Raw genomic sequence first — 24,636 nt, 5'->3', positions numbered from 1 at the left:
GAAACAAATTGATACACCTTTATTAACAAATAGATTCTACAACCATGTATCTTTTTAAACATGTAAGGGGTAACAGAGTTTTCTGATGTGCTCCACAAACGGGGGTTCTGGCTGCTGGGCTGGGGAACTGGAGGACCACAGAAGAGGCTGGGGTCCCCTGGTCTCCTGGGGAGCGCTGGGGGCTGCAGATGGCTGTGTGTCTTGGGGGGAGGAGATGCCATCACTAGCAGAGGACCCCCTCGCATTCACCAATGGTATCTTGCTGGGTCCCGCTTCTTCTATTCAGCCCCTTGGCTGGAACCTCACTGAGCTGAGGGCGTCTCACCTCAGCGTAGATGACAGAAATGTCCTGTGGGAGAGTCAGGTCAGGGTGAGGAAGCAGACGTCACACAGAGAATAAGCAAAGAGCAGGGGTCCCATCTCACCTTTTCCTGCTGGGCTGACTGGGCAGGCCTGGCTGTGGGGAAGAGCAGCACTAAGCTTAGGGCACTGGGTTCACAGGGTGTCCCTTTCCCACCTCCTCGTGGCACCTTCCTCCAGAGAGCACGGGCCGGCCAGGGTGGGGTGCTGCTCCCCCTTTTACTTCTCAGGGCTTCCCACCCTCAAGCTGAAAGCAGGTGGGCCTGGGAATCAGGAGACCCCAGCTGTGTGACCGGAGGCCAGTCACCTGGCCTCTGAGTCTCAGCTGCTTCAACCAGGAAAGGGTGGTGGTGTTGACAGTGACTGCCTTGCAGGATTACAGTGTGAAGCAAGGGACAAGAAGGTGCCCAAGATACTTCTAGAATAACTCCTCCATTAGACACCCACTCTGCACCAGGCAACCATTTAGGTGTGAAAATTATATAGCTGATCTATCTAGTACACAGCTAACAGAAGTATAATTCTGTATATCTAATCTCACATCAGTCCTGCCAAGTAGGGGGTATTGATGCCTTCTCACAGTGGGATGAGAAAACTGAGGCTCAGCCAGGTGAATCACTCTCCACAGTCACTTCCATAAGAAGCAGAAGCGTAGGCAAATATTGAATCTTTGTGAACGTGAAACATTCTCCCACTGATAAAAACTCCAGTATCCCCTCTTCTATGCATCTTGGAACATAACGGCTCTCCTTACTTTGGGTTTCAGATCCCTGCACCCCCGCAACAGGGAAAGCCTGCTCAGAGCTTGAGCTGCAAGCAGACTGTCCCAGACGCCACCCCTGCCCTGAATCATGCTTTCACCCTTGTTGCCTGCTAGGATTAAAAGGATCATATTTTCTTTTTTTCCTTATTTTGCTAATGAAAACCATAGAGTCTGAGGTTGGCTTCTTTTATCCTTTCTTATGTTTAGGTCCTCATTGTGACTCTTCTCAGGAAGGAACTGGGCCCACGTGTGCTTTCCCATCTGCTTGGCCATGCTCTGGCCAGCAACCGGTCAGGTCCTGGGAGAAGTGCCCTGAGTCCAAGAGATTTCTTGGCTGTCTACTTTCCCTAGTGCCCTTTATGGGTGGAAGCAGAGTCCCTAGACTGACTCAGATCCATTTTACAGACCAGGAATTGAAATCTCAGCACAGGTAAGACATAAAACAAGCTTCCTATTTTTGAACACCTATTGCATACCAGACAATCTTTATGGATTCATGTTCTATTCCTAGCCATTTATAATAATCTTACAAAGTAGGCATTATCTACACTTTATAGATTAGGCTCGGAGAGCTTAAATAACTTGTCCACAGGCACACAGTGAGTACATAGAATCAAGTTTTGAACTCAATTCTGACTGACTCCCACACTCCTCCCATGATTCCACGTTGCCTGTTTGTCTGTTAGAGAGTGGACTAGCCTTCCCCGTGCCTGCCATCTTGACTCTGGTATCTGTGGCTGGGGTTCATGGTCTTTATGGCTCCCTCTTAGAGCTGAGACTGTCCTGTTTAGACTTACACTGAGGGTCAAAGACAAACTGTATCATTCTTTTTCTTTTTTTCCTTTGTTGCTCCACAGTGCTCAGAAAAGGGAAAAAAAAATTCCTCCCTAGTTGGGATGGTAACAGTGGAGATGTGGTGGATATGATGTAGATGATGGTGATTATGGTGGACATAGCGCTGTTTGTGGTGATGGTGGTAGTGAAGGAGGAGATGATGGTGGTGGTGGTGAAGGTGGCTGTGGTCAGGGTGATGATGGCTGTCATGGTGAGTTGGTGGTCAGGGTGATGATGGCGGTCATGGTGATGTTGGTGGTCAGGGTGATGATGGCGGTCATGGTGATGTTGGTGGTCAGGGTGATGACAGTTGTCATGGTGATGATGGTGGTAGTGATACCTCACCCTAGGCCCCAAACTTCCCCTTTACATGAGCAAAGATGTCAAGTTTGACCTGAGATCACTCACCTTTCACTCTCCTTTGGGATCGTATGCGCCACAGCGTAGATAACCCTTTCATTGTTCTCATTCTGGCAATGAACTGAAAGAAGGAACGCAGCTGCAGCTTGAATAGGACCCACCTGCTCTCCCACCTCAGGACCCAGAAACACATATGGAGGGAAGCTAATCAGGGGCTGTTATGGTGATAACTGGCAGTGGGAAGCAGTTATTAATGTGGGATATCCATCTTGGCAGGAGGTGCCTGACCCCTGCAGCAGATTCTAGCAGCTTCCCCAGCCCTGACATTGTTTAAACTAGAGGTTGGCAATCTTTTTCTGTAAAAAAAGTAGTGAATATTTTAGGTTTTGAAAATACCTGGCTCTGTAGTGTGATAGCAGCCACACATGACACATATACAATGCTCTTTACAAAAATACTTGGTGGACCAGATTTGACCCATGGTCAAATTTGCTAACCCTTGGTCTAAACCTCCCTCTTGGGGGCTGGGATCCCTTCCTACTTCCTTCTCCCACCACCAGCTCCATGCACTGGCCCCTTAAGCTCTCCCCAGAAGCCATCTGTTTCCTTCCCCAGATGACTGATTCCTGAGACTCGGGCTCGTGAGGCCTTCTTTTTTATGACTTCCCTTAAGAGGCCTTTCTCTGCCTTTATAGACAGATACTGGTGCTACTGCAAGTCCTTACCATTGACATACAGTGGGTGTTCCTCTCCACCTACGGCTGGGGGCAGATTCCGGGGTGGAAGGGGCCCTAGGAGATGCAAAGGCACAATTCACTGAGCGCCCTCAGAGAGCAGACTGGACAGTGGGGACAGAGAGGCTGAGAGAAAGAATGTCAGTTACCTTTAAAAATTGTATAAAAAATTAAAAAATTAAACTAAAAAAAAAAAAAAAAAGAATGCCAGCAGAGGTTGCTAGAGGTCTGAGGCTGGTTTGTTAATGAGGGTTAATTCACAGGTCTGGACACGGTTAACTTTTATGGGATGTTTCCTTTGAAAAATACCCCAGAGGGGAGGGTGGCTCCATGGGAATCACAAACTGGGAGGAAGCAGGGTCAGAAAGGATGGGTCACATCCTTGCATCGAAAGGGCCCAGACCCACCAGTCAGGCTGCTTTTCAGAAGGAGGAAAAGCTAATAACTTTGACAACATACCATGTGCCAGAAACAGGGCCAGGGAATTCAAATACAGCGTCTACTTAATAGCAAACCTCCTAACCCAGGGACAAGCACAGAGCTGGATGTCACTAAAGCCCACCTACCTAAATCTTCGGTGTCTGATATTCTTCACAACCACCTTGCAAATGCTGATACTGTGATTTCCGTTTTTTAGATGAGGTGACTGAGGTTGGGAGAGGTGACTTCTTCGAGGTCACACAGAAAGTGGTGGAGACAGAATCTTAATCCAGTGTGTACACTTTTTCTCCACTAGCATGCTGCCTCTGTGAAATCAGGCGTTTCCAGAACTTTAAAAATGACCTCTTGGGATAGGAATTGGGTCACAGGTGGATGTTAGAACACCTGGTTCCTTGCCTGGTGTCCAAGAAATATTCATTAGCTCTAACAGCAAGAAAGCATCAGAGTTGTCAGGTAGCACCTTTGGACATGGCTCCTCCTGTAAAACCAAGAGGGCATTTGTGGAGACTCAGAGAGGCCTCTAATGCTCATTTGTCAAGGCTGTGTTTCTGAGTCTCCATTCATGAAGAGCTCTGTGAATTTGATGGAACTGTGTTTTATGGGAGGTGTGACAGTGGGAAATGAAATGAACACTTTTAAGCAAACAACCAGAACTTGCACACTTAAGTAACTGCTACTTTGAAGTAGACCTCCTGTATGACCACATCCTTGTCCTAGTGATTCCATAATTGGTCAAAATGTTTTGAACATTGCCTTCAGAGATACAGTCTGTGGAATATCTTCAGTGGTGGCACATTTGTATTTGTTGAGGAATGGATATGCTGTCTGGAAATGGTTAAGCATCTTCTAAAGCTGGGCATGGAGAAAAAAGCTGTTGGACTGTGTCTCTTGTGTGGCTATGGAATTGGGCCTGAAGGTGGTTTTCTGAGTGACATTCTAAGGAAGGTTGTGTGCCCCTGAGCTTCTGAGATGATAGGCCCACCACCAGGAGTCTTATTTTCATGAGAGACAGGTTCCTTAACAAAATGGAGCCCAGGTGCTCCCAGACTGGCAGTGGGGGTGGGGTAGGGGAGTGGGAATGGGTGGGGAGGCAAAATCGCCACATGAAGAGGGACGCTCCTTTGCTCCCTGTGAAAGGCATCTTCCCCTTGAAGATCTTTCACCAGTGACTGTTCCTCCACCATCTTGTTTGGGCCTGGGAGGGAGATGGCTGTACTGTGTTGCTTTGCCTTTAACTCTCTGACCCAGAGGTGAGTGGGCAGAAATACCCATGCTATTGAGACCAGGCTGGCTTTATGACAGGTGCAGAGGTGGTAGAATTCACAGATCTTCAGTTCATGGTCCCCTACTCCAGCTGCTTCCTCATTTAACTCTGGGCCTGTCTCCATCTTTCTCCCACTGCACAGGTATACCTTAGAGCAACTCTGGCCTGCCTTGATGAAATCTAGACTCAAGACTAAAGAAAAGGAGAGATGAGAAGTTAGATGGACAAAGGCTGCTAAATTAAAAAGGGGAGAGGAAGTCGGAGCCTGGCTCAAGCCCTAACTGGGGTGCCTGGTGACGTAGTGGGTCTAGGGCTGGGGAGAGATGCTTTCAGGTATCCTGGCTGATGGTCAGGGAAGACTACTTGGATTGCAGGACTGGGTGGTCTTCCTCAAAGAACAGTCTGGCTTAGCTCTCAGAACTCATCACAAATTCCTTAACTGAGGGAGCTGCAAACTTGAAAAAGCAAATCTAGCTGGAGGTCTATGAGAACAATTACTTTTGCCCTTGGCAAGTGGAAAATAAAAATGTTGCCCCAGGGAGGAAGAAGTAGGTTGATTTGAACTTCTGTAGGTGGATTTGAAGCCCTAGGAATAAACTGGCACCAAATAGCTTTGGCACTGGGAGCCATTCCCTTCAACATAGCCCCAGGCAAACAAGGGTTAGAGTTGGAATAAACCCGTAGCCACCAAAGGTGATTGCTTTGAAAGCCAACATTCATGCTTCATTATCATAACCATGACAGGAAGAAGAGGAGAGTCTGGAATTTCAAAACCAATAGGTGAGCTAGCAATGCCATTTATCTGATTATTTTCACTTATTTCTCCCTATAGAATTCTCTCCCTATAGAATTTCTCTCATCTGAATTTTAGCTAAACTTTTTATGACTCTGATCAGAGGAATTACAGAATGGATAACAGGGGCAAAGGCAGTTTGGGAACCTGCCGGGGTGATGTGCTCAGGACAGAAGAGAATGTACTGAGCACCCACTCAGTGCCAGGCTAATACATCAGGTATGAGACAGATGTCACCTCATTAACTCAGACCTTACAACATCCCAAGAGGGAGACATTTAGTGAAACTTAAAAGGAACTGGCCCAAGGTCACTGAATTAGTAAATAGCAGTGCTGGGACCGGGCTATTCCCCAGTGCTCTCCACCACACTTCCTTCCTGATGATCTGACAGACATGGACTCTCACCCAGGGCCCAGCACGGCACAGAAGTGTGTATGAATGAGCATGCATGTGCACTGGAGTTCTCATGTCTTCTTTCTCCTCCACTAAGCAGACCAGAGCTCTGCTGACTTTAACGAGAGAACTGGAGGCCTTGGGTTTGTTCAGTATATTCACAGCCACAGGCTGTCTTCCAAACGTGAAGGACACTGATCTACACCTCGTTTGGCTTGAAAGAATTCCTGTTTGTGCCTTTATTCATGCCCCAGTGTGCAGTAGTGTGCTTGTGCGCTCTCTGGGTGAGTGGGCGTGTGAGACACTGTGTCTGTGTGTGTGAGTTCTGGAAGCTCTAAGTGTCCCCCCTGGGGCCCCTTTGTATGATGTGTGAAGAAAAGTCCCTCCTCCTCCCAATACCCAGAAGTAAGCAGTTGGTCCTGTCAGGCTCTGGCTTTCCAATGGCTGGGCTGTGCCTGGCATAGGGATTCTGCAATCAAGAAAGCCAAAAAGAGTTACTGACCAGTTTTTCTCCAGGGTCTGAAATACCCTAGAAGTGCAGCAGCAATGACCGTCATGCCAAGCAGGCTTGCAGGCAGCCAAGGAACCAGCCAGTTGATGCTAGTGGGGGCAGATAAGACCCGAGGACCTGGGAGGTGAGTAGGGGTGACCGTGAGCATTGAGGATGAAATTAACAAATGCACCCCAGACTGGCACAGGAGAGGCAGAGTGGTTGGCATTAGCGGGAACCACCTGGCCTGAAGGAGCCTTGCCAGTGGGAATGAGGGACGGATCAAAGGATGTCAACATGGATGGGCAATTCCATGGATGACCATGTGGCCCTCCCTCCATGGTGCCCCTCGCTCTCTGTGGACTTCATTGTTTCCCTGCCAGGTTCAGTGGACAGATTCTCCAAGCGGGCTCCATGCTCAGTCAGTCATGCAGTGCCTGCTCTGGGCCCAGCATTGTGGGAAGCATGGCGGGAGGAACACAGAGGAGTGAGATCTGACCCTGGCCAGCTTGCTGGGGCTCACAGCCCAGTTGGGGGACAAGACCTACCATCCACGGAGAGTGTCTCAGGCTTGCTTGTCTCTTTGGAGACACTGTTCTCAGCCTTGCAGGCGTAGTTCCTAGCATTCTGCTCTGACATCACCGGGAAGAGGAAGGAGACGGCTCCACCATGGGGAGCCACGTGGTTCCGCAGGGTGTCCCCATTGAGGTAGAATGAGGATCGGAGGGGAGGAGCTCCACAACTCGGCTGGTGGGTCTCAAGGTGAGCAGAGGACAGGACACAGGAACAGGGGCAGCATACAGTTGGAAGGGTCAGCGGGACCCCCCAGGCTCCTCCCTTGGGGATCCCTCCCCACATTCCCAGGGGACCCCACTGCCCAGGCCCCTGGGGAGGGTCTCCCCATCCTCTCCTTACCCCACACCCTGACCTCCAGCTGGGGACTCTGTTTCTGGACCCAGCCACCCTCAAGGGCCGCCTAGCACCAGTAAAGTCCGGAGTCTCCCTCCTCGGCTGCTGGGATGCAGAGTTCTGGATGGAGGCCCCTGTCCTGCAGGGTGTGGCCCTCCTTGTGGAAGGAGAAGAGGAGCTGCCAGGCTGACCGCGGGCTCCCCTCACCGAGGAGTGGGCTCCGGGCTCCCCCCATGGAGCTCACGAGAGGGGTGGGCTGTCAGCACAGGAGGCAGGAACAGCTCTGGGAAGAGGCCGCCCAGGGCTCAGGAGGGGAGTCCTGGACAGCGAGGCCCCTAGAGTCTGAGGTGAGGTCTGAGCTTCGGCACATCCCAGGCCCTGCCCTGCGCCGTGTGGGAAGTGCCGTCACTGTCTCCCAGCACCTGGCTTCTCATCCCACACACCAGCTCTGAACTGACTCCCACAGCCCTGAGCCCCTCTGGGGTCCCAGAAAGCCAGTGACAGAAGGGCCTTAAAGGTCACCTAGTGCCCAGAGGAGAAGGGTGTGGCTCAGGGTCTCAAGGGGGGAGCAGCAGGGCTAGTTCTTCCCTTCCCCCACAGGGCATCTTCCCCCCCTTCCCTGGCTCCAGACATGCCCCATGGGGGGGGGCAGGGCATGTGGACAGCATCCTGGACATCTCAGGGCCCTGCAGATTGGCCCAGCATCAGGGGAAGCCAGAGAGAAGGGCGCTGCCCAGAGAGCTGCCAACCTGTAAGACAAGACCCCTGAGCAGCACCCTTCCCGCTCCCCCCAGTCCCCCAAGTTGTGACTCACCTTGGACTTGAACCATGAGAGTCCTTGAGGTTCGTCTGCCCACATATTGCATGTATGTCACCTGTCCAGTGCAGCTGTACCGGCCGCTGCTGTTCACTGTTGCTGTTCCCATGGACAGAGTCTGGTTGCCCTTAGAGAGATGGAGGAATTTTCCATCCCTCCTTCCCCAGCATCACAGAGTCAGGATATCCCCTTCAAACACGGGGTCTGGCTGCACTTGGAGGCTCAGCCAGGCTGTGAGACACAGGAACAGGGTCACCCTGGAGCTGCAGGTCCCTCAGTCCATTTTCTCCCTCTGTCCCCCAGCCCAATGCCTCCCCCGCAGCCTTCCCCCCAACCCCTCCCCGGGATGGAGGCTCCTGGTCAGCTCCTTCACAGCTGTCACTGTCTCCCAGCCCTTCACGCCAGACCAGGGCAGGGCTTCTGCTTTCCTGCACCCCTCCTTCCTCTCTCCTTCCTCTGCCCTTCTCCTCTATTCCCCCCTCCCCTCCCCTCCTCTCCCTGTGCCTTCTCTCTGGCCTCTTTCCCTCCTACCCTCCTTGTCTCCTTTTTTTTTTTTTTTTTTTTTTTTTGGCTGTGACCAGAGATCTAACCCGTGCCCCCGGCAGTGGAAGCGCGGAGTCTTAACCGCTGGACCTCCAGGGAAGTCCCCCTCCTTGTCTCCTTTTATACTGCATTTTCCTCCGCCACCTTGACAAGCCTGAGTCAAGTTGGATTCCTTCCACCTATTGTTCTGCTTCATTCCTCCTTATTAGATTCTCACTCCCCTAGATTGGTTTCTTTTCCTCTGGTGACTCCAGTGCAGCTCTTTCTTCAGCGTCCACCTCTGATGGTAGCTGCACCCCTGTCCACCAGAGAGGAGCTGGAGGGGTGGGTGTTGGATGTGCCACGGCCTGGGCTCGCTCCCTCCTGCTTCCCTCATCAGGCTTCCCCAGGCCCAGCCTCCATCGGCACTCCCAGCAGTGAGGTTCATTTCCACCACAGTCATGGTGCAGGATCTGTCATTTCTGTCCTCATTTCTAAAATGCATTTTATGTCCTGACATGGACAAGAAAAGGGCTCCTGGGGACCCAGCATCACCGGCAGGGCAATCCCTGGCTGGCCTGGCCCCAGGACATACTTCTTTGATCCCAGACAGCCTCAGGAGCCTGGGAGTAATGATGAGTAATCAGATAGGGAGCCCTGAGGAGAGCCCCAGAACATCCTGCCTTTGCCTGGATCCACCTGGATCCCTAGAACCCATTACCCTCCCCCTAGACTAGGTAACGATGCTCACATCATAGCTGAATAATGGGTCTTTCTTCCTTGGCTGCTCTTTCTAGCATCACTAACTATTGGTTTAGATTTCCCTCCCTGGTATACACAGAACATGTCCTTGGAGGTCAAGATGTTCCTAGGCCAGAGTTTTCACCTACTTGACAGAGGCTCCATGGAGTTCAGTGGGACAGGATGGGCGGGAGGGCAAAGGTAGCCAAGGGAGAAATAAGGCAGATCCACAGAGAAAGATGCCTGCTTCTTTGAACATTAGAGGGATGGAAGGGAGTCCAGAGCCTTGATGAATGGAGATTACAGGAGCTCCAGAGCCACACTGAGAGGAGGAGACTGAAGCCATTGCTACTTGTAAGGGAGCCGGATAGTGGCCTAGAGCCATTCTTCTGGGACTTGAGTCACCCTATAACTATCCGCAGCCTGAGAGAGTAGAGTGCTGGCTTTCTCCTCTTCCTGGGAATTAGTGAAGACTCCTGAGGAAGAAGCCTAGGCAGGTGTTGCTCTGAAGATGTTTCTGGGGGACCCAATGGTCCTGACTTTTCCCTGTCCATTAAGTTTTGGCCCAGAGACACACTTGGAGATGAAAGAGACATAGGCAAGACTCACCAGTTTTCCCAACACAGGGAACTGCAAGAGAACAAAGTGATAGAATTCAATTAAGTAGCAGAAAAAAACTTTCTGACAAGGAGGAGGACTGTCACCTTATAAATGGGTGCTAACATCCATTCAACCAGTCAACCACCCAGCCCCCTAAGCACATAAATATCTAAGCCACCCAACTGCTCAGTCACCCAGCCACTAAACACCCAGCCACCCAACTATCTAACCACCTAACCACCCAGTCACCCAGACATCCAGCCACCCAGCCACTCAGTCACTCAAATTTTACAGTGGACCTGCTGCCTAGAATCCTTTACCCTATCTCAGTTCAAATGCCACCTCCTTAAACAGGTCTTGCTGGGGGCCCCCAGTCAAAAGAATTCTCCTCCATCACTATTACAATACCCTATTGTATTATCATCAGAGCACTTATCACCGTTTGAAATTATCTTATCATTAAATTGCCTACTTGTTATCACCTGTCTCCCTCTGTCTAGAATGTAAGCCCCATGATCGCAGGTACTCTGCCTGTCTTGTTTACTGACGTATTACCTATGCCTAGTGCCTGTGCCTGGATCATGGTCTGTGTTTAACAAGCATATACTGAATAGATGCATGAATGCTTTCCTTTGTGCCCACTCATGCGGGGCAGGGAACAAAAATAGAAAACATAGAACTAGATTCTTACACTAATGTGCTGAGGGTCTAATTTATACCTACAGAAGAACTCAGACAGCAAAGGCAGGACCTGATTCCTGTGGTCCATCTGTCCACAGAGCTCTGGGGAATAGAGTATGGGCGTGATCAGAGGAAAGAGGTGAGATTTCCCTGGAAGAGTAATCATTAAAAGGTCTTGGGACATGGACGGGCAGCTCGGACAGATGAGAGAACTGTCAGCAGGCCAGCGTGTCACACACCGTGTTGCACTTTGTATGCATTGCACTACTGCTTCTAGAGGAACCAACGTTTGAGGAGAATAGGCGGCCAGGAAAGAGAGGCCAAACCACAAAATGATGACAGATGAAGTGAGGCAGGTGTGATCAGCCCAAGGGGTGGAGGACCCTAAACTTAGGGGCACAGTTGGATATAAAGCAGTGGAGCATATTCTGGGCTTTGGGGCACGGGGTGAAATGATGAATGGTGTAGGGCTGAGTGCAGTCAGTCCAGCCTGTCCCAGGCATTTACCTGTGCCCTTCATTGTTGGGTGCTGTGCAGAACCCTGAGAAATGCAAGAATGGCCTTGGAGGGGGTGGGTGAAGACCGCCTCAGCAGATGTTTGGCATGTTCATTCACAGGCTGTCATCCTCACTGTCCACATGACCTGGGACACATTCTCTACCTACTCAGGTCAGGGTTAGCTCACCTGCAGGTTCTCAGTGTGTGCAGAATCTCTTTCTTACCATCCCTCCATCCCTCCATCTTCCCCAGGCCTCCATGCTAAACACATCTTCTTCTAGGAGCTTGGTGTAATGGAGAGCATGCAGGCTTTGGAACCAGATGACCTGGACTAGACTCATGAATCCATCTCTTTCTATGTGACCTTGGACAAGTTGTTTAAAGTTAAAGAGCCTCCAGTTCCTGGTTCTGTCTGTATAACAGAAAAGATAATAGTCTTTTTTCCCTTACAGAGTAGTTACATAGATTGTATCAACCCTCTGCCTGGGAAAGTGGTTACTACATTAACTGAAAGCAGAAAGAAGGCCTGACCTCAGAGTGACTAAGTAAGACCTTACTGGGTAGTGATGCCTCCCCTTCCTTTCTCTTCTCCCCTGGAAAATGATTTTGCAGCTACAAAGCGATGAACAGACAGGGTTGAGGGGACTGACGCCTATAACAAAAGAGAAGGCATCCAGGGAGCATAGGCACTTCAAATGAGCTCATGTTCCCAGATCCTGATGACTTGCTGTCCAGGGCACGGCAAGACCTTGGGATTGTGACTGCAGGACCACTGTGTATAATCAAGACAGCCGCCAACTGGAGACAGAGTGGGCGACACCTCCTTACAGCAGTTCCTATAAAGAAGACCCGAGGGCCTCAGTGAGCTGCAGGCTGAAGATGAGGTGACAGTGTGATGAGATAGCTGAGCTATTGTCACGCTAAGTCACACAACAGAGTCCCGAATGATTCAGGGAGCAGCTCCACTGAACTCGGCACTCAGGCCACTATGGGAGGGATGAGAAAGCCCAGCTCCTGGCCCACTGACAAAGCCCATCAAGATCAAGCAGACTAGCACAATGAACAGAGTCTAGAAACCATTTCCTATTAGAGGGATTGAAAGACATTTATCTGAGAAAGACGAGAAAGAGTACACAGGGATACACAGTGGCCTTCAAATACTTGATGGGCTAAGCTTAAAGGAAGGGAGAGACTTGTTACTTCATAGGGCAGAAGTGGAACTAATTCACGGAAGTTAGATCAGAGAGGCAGGTTTCAGTTCAACATGAGGAACTATGCCACGGTCGAGTTCTACCACATTGGAACATGCTGCTTTGTCAAGCTGTGGCTGCCGTGCAGCTGGGAGGGTCGTGTGTCACAGATGCTGTGTTTGCACATGGGGGGTGGGTTCCAGTATTGAGAGGGAAACTGGCTAATGCCCAGCTCAGAGGAAGATCAAGGTTCATCTCCTAAACTTTAAATACATCTTTAGTGTACAGCCATGTACCAGCATGTCCAATGTCAGGGCTTCTAGCCTCTTGAATCCCTGATAGCCAATAATAATAATAGGCACCATTTATTGTGTGACCATGTCCTGCCAGGCACTTTAAATGAATTTTATTTTCTAGTTTTACCTGATTAGAATCCAACTATACCCAGACTAGAGGTAGTGAGGTAGAATGGAGAAAGCATGGGGTTTGACATCATACGAACTTGGGTTTGCGTTGTTACCAGGGTAACTTTGCTCTTGTTAGCAGAGTAATTCTAGGCAAGTTTCTTAAACATTTTTGAACCTCAGTTTCCTCAACTGTTTAATAGGGATAAAAAACCCCTGCCCTATAATGTCCTGAAGGTTAGATGAGATAATGTATGTACTACAAAGTAGGTACTCAGTGTTTTGTTTTCTCTGTCTCTCTGTCCACATCTGAGAGGAAATAGCAGCTCTACCTTTATGGTAACTCCGTTCCTACATATTTAGCCATGGGGTCTGAATCTTAGGCTGGCTTTCTGGGGTTGTGAGCATCAGGTGTGACTCAGTCCTGCCTGGGTTCCCCGTACGCTGTCCACTAGTCAGCCAGTCACTGACTCTCCCTCCCTCTTCCTTTGCTCTCTCCCATCCAGATCCTGGGGTACACGCTGGGAAGCTCTTAGACTTTATCTAGTCAAGTTCAAGGGCTGTTCCTTTCACAAGGAAGTGATTTGCCCTTGGCAACCTCTCCTCTGGAGTGTATCTGGGCACGAGGCCATCCTGTCCCTGCACTAACGTGAGCACTGACCTTCTCACTTGTCCAAACGGCCATTCATAGAACACACAGGGCAACATGGTGATGTCGGGGAAGGAAGAGCCCTAGGTGGAACAGGTATTGTCTTCCCAGGGGATAAACGCCCACAAACGCTGTCTAGGAAGCAAGTGTATTTAGGAATGGTTTTGCTTTTCTGGTTCAATGAAAACAAACAAGCTTCTGGGACCAAGTTTAAAACAAAAAGTAAGTCAACTCAGAAACCGTAAAGCACTATATGCCCAGACTTGTTCCTTTTAAGTGTAGCAGGGGACAGTAGCTGAGCCTGAGCCGAGCCTGAGCCGAGCCTGGGCCGAGCCTGAGCTGAGCCTGGGGGAGCCAAGTAACTCACCCCACAACAATCCTCTGCCTGGAAACCAGTCCCTGCAGTCATTGGCAGGGGTGACTGGTCCGAGGGTGCTCAGAGCAAGGAGACTGGTATAGATTCAGAAGAATGGATTTGAACCTTCATATCGGTCCCCATGGACCAGTCAGACCCAAAGCAGAACACCCCCACCACCCTCCACAATAGACAGAGGATGTAGGCAGAAGAAGAATGGTCAGTTTGAAGGGGGCTTTGGATACTTAGAGCATAAACCTCTTGACCAGGTGTGAAGCCCAGTCATTGTTGACTGGTTCTAAGAAAAAGCTGAGGCTTCATAAAAACATATCTCCTTGTAAAACCCCATGTTTTGCTCCTGTTGCTGACAGAAATGCACGGAACTGCTTTCTTCCCATTTCCCTGATCTCTTCTCTTACATTCTGGCAGCCTCCTTCCCTTCTATAATATCGTTTTCCTTTCAAGATAGCCCTGATGGATATTTTAACCCGATTTCACAGGGTAAAGGTGTCATTGGGTCTCAGCATGTGATTTTCTGCCTCCCTAAATTAGCTCTGATATATCGAAGGGTTACCCTTCCAGGAGCCAGGAAAATGGGATAGGGAACACCAGGACTCCCCTATGTCTCCATGCCCATCACTCTCATCCCCGTCACTCTCAAGCATGCCCATGTGCACGCACTTGTCTCAAGCTCCAGCCATAACCCACTTGAACTAGGAAAGGTGAAATAAGGAACTTTGCGTCTTAGGAACGACTTACAGTCTTTGGTGCTCAGAAGAGGATTCTGGCGCTTGGTGACTTACCGAAGAGCAGTGCAACTGTCCAGAGCAGCGTGGGGCCTGGCCTGGCGTGGAGGAGGGAACCTGGGGCAGACTGAAGGCAGGGGTGAGACTGGGAGGGACAGCATCTAGGCCACAGGCACAGGGGTGGGTGGGTGACCCCCTCTGACGTGGGTGGTGTTAGTGCTTGATAATCTAAATACGGGAAGTGGGGAAGAAACTTTAAAAGCTCAAATTGGTATTTCTTCTTTGGTAGAAGGAGTGTTACACCAACGAATTTTCTTGACCGTAAAGCATAAAGGAGTCAGGTAAGCGACTAGCAAGCACTTTTGGATGCTCTCTCTGTGGTTTGAAGAAGCTCATGCTAGGAACTAGGGTGGGACAGGGCTATGGAAAGACCCAGAGACTGCCAGAATTTGCTTGGCCTCAGCATCACTTAGCCTGGAAGGTAGCACAGCTCTAGAAACACTAAGATCATCCGCTCCCCACCCCGAGTGACGTCTAGTTCTCCAGGGTACCCTCTTCTTCAAGGAGAAATGTGTCTGGACACTGCAATGAGGCAGAGAAGTGGAATCCTGAAAAGAGTTCACAGGACTGTGAGCTCAGGAGAGAATCAGGGATTGATGAGGTTGGGGTAGAATGGGGCTGGAGGTTTTGAATCTGAGGCTTTAAGACTGTCAGGTTATTATTTTGAGAAGAACCATTCGTTAAAAGACACCATTAGGAGAGTGAACAGGCAGGCCACAGGGTGGCAAGGTATTTTCAATACATATGGCTGAAAAAGGACTTGTATCCAGAATATAAGAATTTCTACAAGTCAGTTAGAAAAAGACAGACCACCCACTAGAAAAATGGGCAATATTTTGGATGGGTACTTTACAAAAGCAGATATCCAAGCACCCAATAAACACAGGATAAGGAACTTGACTTCATAAATCACCGTGGAAATGCAAACTTAAACTGCAGTGAGATACCACCACAGCCCCCATAAGAATGGCCAAAACTATTGACAAACAAGTGCTGGTGAGGATGTGAAGCAACTAGAACTCGCGTACACTTCCACAGGGAATATAAATTGGTACAACCACTTTGGAGAACTGTGTGGCAGAATCTACTAAAACTGAACACATAGATGCCTGATGACCGAGCGTTTTCACTCCTACGTATATGCACATGTGTGGGCACCAAAAGACAGGTGCAAGAATGTTCATAGCAGCATCACTTGTAACAGATTAAAAACTGGAAGCTACTGGTCTCTCAACAGAGAAGGAGGCCAACTCCCCAACCCGCACATCCTCTGAGCACTGAACATGTGAGTTTAAGGTGAAGCATGGAGAGGTGGGTAACATACCAGGAAGCACTTTCTGACAGTAAGCTTGTTCCTGGAAGTCTTTGGGTGAGAAGTTTCATATACTGTAGTCTGGAGTTTTCTGTGCTTACTGCTGAAAGCAGGAACGGACAGGGTGAATTTTCTAAGTTTTCTTGCCCGAGATTCTCTGATCCAGTGGAAATGGGAAACCAATCTGGCACTGCCAGGCAATTCTTTTGAGACTCAGTTGATTGGGAGAGAGGTAAAAGGAGTGAGGAAGTAAAGTAGGAATCGAATATCTTGTTGGCTCAGCTCAAGATGTTAACATTTATACATTTTCCTCTCGTTCTCTTTCCAACAGATCTCCTGACTCTAGCTGTCTTTAACTTTGTTCAGCTGCAGGTCTAGAGGGTAACGTGGGCTACAGCTAAGGTAGGAGACGGGACAACCACAAACGGTCTAGCGTGCAAGCACTTGAGGTGCTTTGCAGGCAGAACCCTTGAAGCCTCGGCCGCTGGCTGCTTCCACTTTCACTGGGTTCCACCAGCTTGAGTGTATGAAGCCCCCCACTTCTCGCTGTACCCCTGCAGAGTAAGATTTGGTTGCACCTTCAGAGGTGTTAGTGAAGTTGGCTCTCTGAGCTGAATTGGCTGCACCTCGTTTCTTGGGGACGAAGGTCACCTGAAGGAAGTAGGGCTGCTCCCAGGTTAGGATTCTTCCCAGACCCAGGTTCACCTTGAATCAAGACGGGGATGGGCTGGCGGGATTAAAACCCGTAACACTAATACTTTAAGGGAAATAAGGGGCTAAAAGGAGGTGGGGAGGATAACAGAGCGGGGGTTCTCAGCCAGAAGGGGCTTGAAGCCCAGAGGCCCTCATTCCTCAGGGTGAGCTGGCAGGAGAGCAGTGGTAAGGGACAATGGCTTCTGGGGAATGGGAAGATTCAGCCCCACCCCTAGGAGGTAAGAGGGAAGGGCAGGGTAGATAGCAGGGGTTAGGGGCAGCTCTGGGCGTGGAGACAGCATGGTGGGCCCCAGAGCCACCCACCTGGGCTTAAATCCTTGCTCTGGGTACTAATATGCTGAGAGCTTGGTGAAGGTTTTTTTTTTTTTGCTGTACACGGGCCTCTCACTGTTGTGGCCTCACCCGTTGCGGAGCACAGGCTCCGGATGCGCAGGCTCAGCGGCCATGGCTCACGGGCCCAGCCGCTCCGCGGCATGTGGGATCTTCCCGGACCGGGGCACGAACCCATGTCCCCTGCATCAGCAGGTGGACTCTCAACCACTGCGCCACCAGGGAAGCCCCTAATAAAGCAATTTTTAATGATTCTCTATAATATTGGAAAATTTGGCAAGCAAAAAAGAAAGCTTTAGCTTATATTTATAATTTCATTTTTTTTTAATTTATCATAAAAGTAGTAGGAGTTTGTTCAAGGTGATGATGGACTGACTGAGCAAATGTATACTCTTAATTAAAAAAAAATGTACTGAACTCTACCTTTCAGCTCAATTTGCTTCATCACTTGGCATTGAAGAGCCCTGTTTTTTTTTTTTTGTTTGTTTGTTTGTTTGTTTTGCGGTACGCGGGCCTCTCACTGCTGTGGCCTCTCCCGTTGCAGAGCACAGGCTCCGGACGCGCAGGCTCAGCGGCCATGGCTCACGGGCCCAGCCGCTCCGTGGCATGTGGGATCTTCCCGGACCGGGGCACGAACCCGCGTCCCCTGCATCGGCAGGCGGACTCTCAACCACTGCGCCACCAGGGAAGCCCTTGGTGAAGTTTTTAACCTTTCTGTACCGCAGAATCCTTAGTTCTAAAGTGGACAAACGATTACTCCTGCGTCATAGGGGTGTTAGGAAGTTTAAAGGAGATAAAACCTTGAGAAACACTTAGACAATGCTGTCTAGAACTTTCTGTGATGGTGGTGATGTTCTCTGGGCTGTCCAGTTCAGTAGTTACTAGCCACATGTAGCTACTTGTGGTTGGCTAGTGAGGCTGAGGAACTGAAATTTTGTTTTTAATTTTACTTAATTTAAATAGCTAGTAAATCAACTATACTCCAATATAAAATAAAAATTAAATTAAAAAATAAAAATAAATTTATATAGCTACATGTGGCTAGTGGATGCCTTGTTGAATATTGCAAGCTTAGCATAATGACTGGCAAGTGGGAAGTGCTTGATGATTAGCTACTGTTGTAAGGAAAAGAGTGCAGAAGCCTTGAGCTACCAGAGCCTTTCCCTCAACCTTAGTTTGTACTGGAAAGGCCCAAAGAGGTGAAGTAAATTGTGTAAAGGTACTCAGCCATGAAGCCTGCTGGCATTGGAGCCACATCCCTAGCTGGGACTGGAGGCCCAGGGAAAGACTTGACATCATTTCTCTGAGTTAGGTTCGAAAGAGAGAACTGAGGAAATTTATCAACAGCCTAGAATTTAGGACAGGAGCTGTAAAGACCAGGAGTCCCGTGAAGATGGAGCCAGACTGGGAATGAAGCTCTGGGCCTGGCTGCACTATGAGGCATCTGATCAACCTCTTTCCCTCTCCCTCCTAGAGACCTGGAGAGAACTTGGAAGGGCCAGTGGGAAAGTTTGTGTCAAGTCTGCAGCAATCCCCTGTGGCTACACAGACAATTGCCCTAACGAGAGCATCTTTATTAATACCGAAAGGTCATTATTCCCTACCCACTTATCCATCAAGCTTTATTTTTTATTTTTTAGCTCTTGCTCAATGCCCAGTCCATCTGTGCCCCTGGGAGCTTAGGAGGAGACAGGCGTACACTCAGTATGGTCTTTGTGCTTTTTAAACCATTTTTTTTCATGCCTCCATTATCCTATTTCATCACACTGTATTGTATTTGTTTTATTGTCTTTCTCTAATTCCAGTTTGTGATCTCCCCAAAGCCAAGAGCCAAGTCTAATTTATCTTTGTGTCTCCAGGCCTAGCATAGTAAGAGCTTCAAGGTACGGCAATGTATAATTGTTAGGAGTTCTGGAGTCAAAGACTTGGGTTCTAATTCTGGCTCTGCTGCCTACTAAGTGGAGGATGGGGGGTGGGAGCGGTCGCTTAACCGCAGATTTTAAATCTCTAACAAGGTAATAATGATCTTGATTTCTAGTATTGTGGAGAGGATTACACTTTTGTGCACACAATATCTTGTACACTCATCCTTCCACGTGAAAATTGGGGTCTACACTTATATCTTCTCAGGAGACTTGTACCACCAATGCTACGTGAAATTTTCTCTTCCATGAGTACGGTCACACCATCTCAACTGGATCTTTCTGAAAGATGCTCTGAAAGATGCTCAAGTCTCTTTTGTCTTCAAACCAAACCAAACCAAACCAAACCATTCCAGCAACCCTTCTCTTGACTCCACACTCACCATAAGCCTCATTTACAGTCACTCTACTTCAAAGAGTAGAATATGGCAGCACTTCCCAGTTGGTGTTTTAAGATTCACTGGTGTATCTCAAATGGTTACAGGTGTTATAAGATATTGATCTTCTCAGCCCTCAGGGCAGCTGGGTGGGGCCACACTTCCAGTGGGGAGCAGCCTTACTCAATTACCCAAAGTTCCATTTAAATATAATTTTCTAGGGCTTTCCTGGTGTTGCAGTGGTTAAGAATCTGCCTGCCAATTCAGGGGACATGGGTTCAAGCCCTGGTCCGGGAAGGTCCCACATGCTGCGGAGCAACTAAGCCCGTGCGCCACAACTACTGAGCCTGTGCTCTAGAGCCTGAGACTGAAGCCCCCATGCCTAGAGCCCATGCTCTGCAACAAGAGAAGCCACTGCAATGAGAAGCCCACACACCACAACGAAGAGTAGCCCCCGCTCGCTGCAACTAGAGAAAGCCCTCACGCAGCAACAAAGACCCAACACAGCCAAAAATATATAAATAAAACAAATTTTAAAAATATATAATTTTCTATATGTGCCACAAAGTGAGAGGGTTTGGGAAGCACCAACATGCATTCTGCCATCCCCCAGTCTCCATTTGCTCCCCTCTCAATCACCCCTCAACCTGCTCCAGTTTGGCTTCTGCCTCCTTCATGTCTCCAGCATTTCCAGTGGGTGGGGTTTTGTTCACACTTTGTTTGATTTCATGCTCACATTGTTACTGCTGATTACTCCCTCCTTCCCTAAACACTGGGACACCAGGAAACTTCTCCCGGTTTTCCTCCCCACTCACAGCAGGCTCTGCTCCCTCCTTCAGGGTCTCTGAAAAAGTTCTTTCGACCCAAGTCCCAGGCCCTGTTCTCTGTTCACTTTACAGTCTCTCATTCAATAGTCTCATCTGTGCCCATGGTTTAAATGATCACTTCTAACGCAGACTCCCATATTTGTCATTCTAATGCAGATCATAACCTTGCATTTAAGATATGAAACTGCTGGGGGAGGGATACATTGGGAGATTGGGATGGACATATACACACTACTATATATAAAATAGATAACCAATAAGGACCTACTGTATAGCACAGGGAACTGTACTCAATACTCTGTAATGGCCTATGTGGGAAAAGAAGCTAAAAAGAGGGGATATATGTATAAGTATAATTGATTCACTTTGCTGTACGCCTGAAACTAACACAACATTGTAGATCAACTATACGCCAATAAAATTTTTTAAAAAAGATATGAAACTGCTTACCAGAGAGCTCTGCGTGGAGGTCTCAGAGGCTTCATATGCACAGCTGTCGAGACTGAACCCAGCCCCTGCCTTCGAACCTGGTCCTCTTCTGGTGTTTCCTGTGTTAGCTGGCAGCACCACTCACCACCCCGCTGTGCAAGTCAAACACCTGGGTGCCACGACCCTGATTTGCCCCAAACTTTCCCATACTATGACCCTTTTGGATAACTGGTATCGTGCATGTGTGCATGCTTTGTATTTCTGTTGTTTATCACTTCCCCACTGCCAGTCTGCCTGAATCCCAGTTGTGTCTTAGATTTCAGTTTACATAACCATTCCTATGGAAGCTCTTCCCTGACCACCCCCCATCCCCCAGCCCAGGCTGGCTGAGGGGCACATACATCTGTCTCAGCATTTAGCACACCCATCCGGCATTGTAATCGCCTCTTGTGTGCATTCCCTCCACAGGACTGCAAGCTCTCAGAGGGCATGGGGCAAGTTGGTCTTGTTCTTTGCTGTGCAGTCAGTGCCTGGTTCAACAAACATGTGTGGGATGGAGACTGAGATACAGCAGAGGCTCCCCTCTTACTGGTCCTGCTTATGGCCAGTAACAGCCAGCTGGAGGGCTGCTGAATTGTCACCTGATCTGCCCTTCTTCAGGTCCTCTCACCCCCACTTCCATTCTCTTATTCATGAATAAGTGGGTCTTAGGGTGGGATTGCCCTACCTAAGGTGCTTGGCTGTCTCTGAGTTAGCCTAGTATCCAAATAATTCAGTACCTCTATTCCTTCCTTCCTGGCTAATGGGAGATCATCAATTTCTTTGGTGGGGGGGGCTTCCATTTAATCTATGTTTCTTTGAATCACAGCTGCACCCCATCTGTATTTCCTTACTCTTGATTGTATACATACCCATTACATTCCTCCTTGCATATATTTTCCTAAGTAGCATGTTAAAGTATTTTTTTCAGTTGTGGTTCAGATAGGGCAGCCTAGAAGCCTGTGGTCACCACAAGCAGTCTTAGAATTAGGGAATGGCTCCATAGAAGCGGCTGAAAATGGAAGGAGGTACATTCTTCCCTGGAGATTGAGGAAGAAAAGCATATATAATTAAAGCAATAAATTGGGTTTTTGAGGTTGTCTGTTTACCATTGTCAAATATAATCTATTTCATGCATTTATCCAGAATGCATAAAATAGGTCAGATTTCATTTTCTTCAGTTTGCTTATTTTCTCCTCCAGTTCCCTGCGTAGACACAGAACCCAGATGGAAATGGGAAGACTGTTGACTTGTGTACTTAGAGAAGGTGGTGGTAAAGGATTCAGTGCACTGGATCCTGGGAATTGGATGCCTGTGAGCAAATAAAAACTAAAAAGAGGCAATGAGGTATCTGGGAAAGAGCATGGTGTTCGGAGTCAGACAGATCTGAGTTAGAATCCTGGCTCAGCTGCATTCACTGTGCAGCTTGGATTTCACTCTCGTTCCTGTCTTCCCTGCATTCACTCCGTGCGGTCCTCCCACCACCATATTCTCCCTCCACTGGGTTCTTTTCATCTGCATATGGACATGCGCAAATATCATCTCAAAACAAACAAACCTTGCCCTCTGCCTTCTTCATCTCCTTCAGCTTCCACCCAGGCTTCTTCTCCCTTTACTGCCAAGCTTCTCAAAAGAGTCGCCCGCACTCCCCGTGTCCTCTTCTGCAATCCCTACCCACTCCTCAGTCCCCGATGATCTGGCTTCGGCCCCCACTGCACCACTGACCTGCTTCCGTCACAGTCACAATGACTCCTGTGTGGCCAGCCCCAAGGACCGTTCCTTACCCTCTGGTCATCTGGCTACTCAGCAGCATTTCCAACAGTCGAGCTGCTTCCCTCTTGAAGCAACTTTTCTTTCTTGGCATCCATCTCATCCCCCTCTCCTGGATCATCCTCCTAGCTCTCTGGCCTCTCCTTCTTAGTCTGTTTGCTGGATCCTCCTCTTCAACCTGACACTGAACATAGGGGTCCTCAGAGTTCAGTCCTGGGGTCCCCTCCCTTCCCCTTCCCATCACTTCTCTTCACTGGTTACACTGTCTCCCTAGTCCCACGGCTTTAAATAGTGGACGGCAACACCAAATCCTGACCTGACCCGACCTCTCTGGTAGACTTCGACCCGGAATATACAACCGTTGGCTGTCCTCCTCCACTGGGGTAATCCACAAATATCTCAGACTTAACTTATCCAAAATAAAATCCTTCATCCTTCTCCTTGGTGGGAACAAACTACCCTTCCACTGTCCCTGCCCTCCTCCCCATGTTTTCTCATCTCAGTAAGCACCACCACTAGCTACTCAGATAGAAACTTCAGAGTCATTCCTCACAGCTAATCTATTACCCAGTTCTATTGGTTCCTCTCCAAAATATATCTCGAATCCACCTGATTCTCCCCATCTTTACTGTCACCATTATAGTGGATCTTCTGATATCTTTTGCCTCCATTACTGTGAAAGCCTCTTAATTCTTTTCCCCGCCTCTGCTCTTGCCCTCCCATGCATTTCACACAGAGATATGACCTACACAGAAGATAAAAAGACCCAGCGTAAACACTCCTTGGCTTAAAACTTCCAATGTCTCTCTTCATTGCACTGAGAATAAAACATAGCCCTTTCTATAATGCCCAGCAGGGGGAGCCCTACCTCTCTTTCCGGCTTCCTTTGAAACCACCCACTTCTCTCACCTCGCTGTGGATGATCCTTCAGCTCTGCTAACGACCACAGCTCCTCCCTCCATGCAGCCTTCCTCTGCTGTTCTCTTTGCCTCAGAGGCTCTGACCCCACCCCACCTCTGCCTTCACTCTCTGTGGTGTGTGTGTGTGTGTGTGTGTGTGTAATATTAAACACTCAGAAAAGTAAAATTTTATTGTATGTAAATTATACCTCAGTACACCTGATTATCAAGAGAAAGAAAGAAAGAAAGGAAGCAATGCATAATAGATAACATAAAAAACATCTGAGTACCCACCACTCCACTCTATTTAATTCTAAAATGTCATATTTGCTTCAGATATTGTCTTTCTTAAAGGAATAACGTAGTACACAGTGAAGACACCCCACCTCTGGATTCCTAGCCAATTCTATTTTCCTCCCTTCTTTCCCAGAAGTAACTCCTGAATTTGGTATTTGTTTTTATACTTTCCTTACATGTGTGTGTATCCAACAACAATACATAGCATTGTTTGCATAGTTACATTTTATGCAAGTAGTTTTATTGTGGGAGGATTCTGTAACTCACCCAGTTCCTCAGCATGCTTTGTGAGATGGATGGATCCACACTCACACAGGTGGCTCTGGCTGTCATGTCCACAGTGGCATAGTATTTCATTGGATACCTACATCTAACCTGATTTATTCTCCTCAAGATCGATAACGGTGCCATTTTCAATTTTTGACCATCATAAACACTGCTGCAAAGAACATCTGTACACGTCTCCTTGGGCACATATTTGAGAGCTTCTCTAAGGTAAAACCTTAAAATCGGAATTTCTGAATAATAGCGTACTTGCCTTTCCAACTGTACTAGATAGCGCCGGATTGCTCTTCAAAGCGGTTGAAGAGTTTCCACTCCCACCGCAGCGGGGGCATTTCCGGAGCTCCTTATTCTCACCTACAGAGGTGCCGAGCTCGGTCTGGCCTCCAGGGGGCGCCGCGCAGCTCGCTGTGATTCTGGGCGGCCGCGCCAAGAGCTGCTGGACGCAGTTCTTTTCGCTAGTTCGCGGTCCCTTGGCCCCGCAGGTAGTCATTGTTGAGGATGAGATCCCAGAGGTGCATTTAGGGCAGGCTCCAGCCCCTGGGTCGCTGGGAGATGTGGCCTTAATCCTCCTCTCCTCCAAACCTTTTCCAAAATTTGAAAGCAGTACAAAACAAAAACTTCTCCATCTTGAATTAAAACCAAAAAAGGACCTAGGTTGCTAAAAGAAACATCTGTATGCTTAACATGCAAAATATAGAATGCTAACATTTTAACCTATATGTTTGCTTCAGATGTTTTCTTTTTAAGAAATAAAACATTCCAGTTACACTTGAAATTCTCCTATTCTTTCACCTCCCTGCCTTCCAGGTGGCAGTTAAGATCCTGAGTTT

General features: G+C 48.6%; 1 protein-coding gene across 1 annotated transcript; it reads right to left on the bottom strand.

Annotated features, from left to right (window-relative positions):
- Nucleotides 1–223: 223 nt before the first annotated feature.
- Nucleotides 224–24,296, bottom strand: FCRL6 (Fc receptor like 6; the record flags this gene model as incomplete). The annotated part of the gene is given in 13 exon segments (XM_082612206.1): nucleotides 224–349; nucleotides 426–457; nucleotides 3,043–3,108; nucleotides 6,446–6,571; nucleotides 6,982–7,173; nucleotides 7,176–7,220; nucleotides 7,349–7,409; nucleotides 7,413–7,598; nucleotides 8,200–8,328; nucleotides 8,332–8,390; nucleotides 14,603–14,662; nucleotides 16,496–16,622; nucleotides 24,165–24,296. Coding segments are annotated over 13 exon segments (1,341 nt in total).
- Nucleotides 24,297–24,636: the final 340 nt, after the last annotated feature.

Source organism: Mesoplodon mirus (assembly GCF_964341445.2).
Source record: "Mesoplodon mirus genome assembly, chromosome: 3".
Lineage (NCBI taxonomy): Eukaryota > Metazoa > Chordata > Mammalia > Artiodactyla > Ziphiidae > Mesoplodon > Mesoplodon mirus.
The sequence above is the reverse complement of the archived record's forward strand: the minus strand, read 5'-3'. Positions and strand labels throughout refer to the sequence as shown.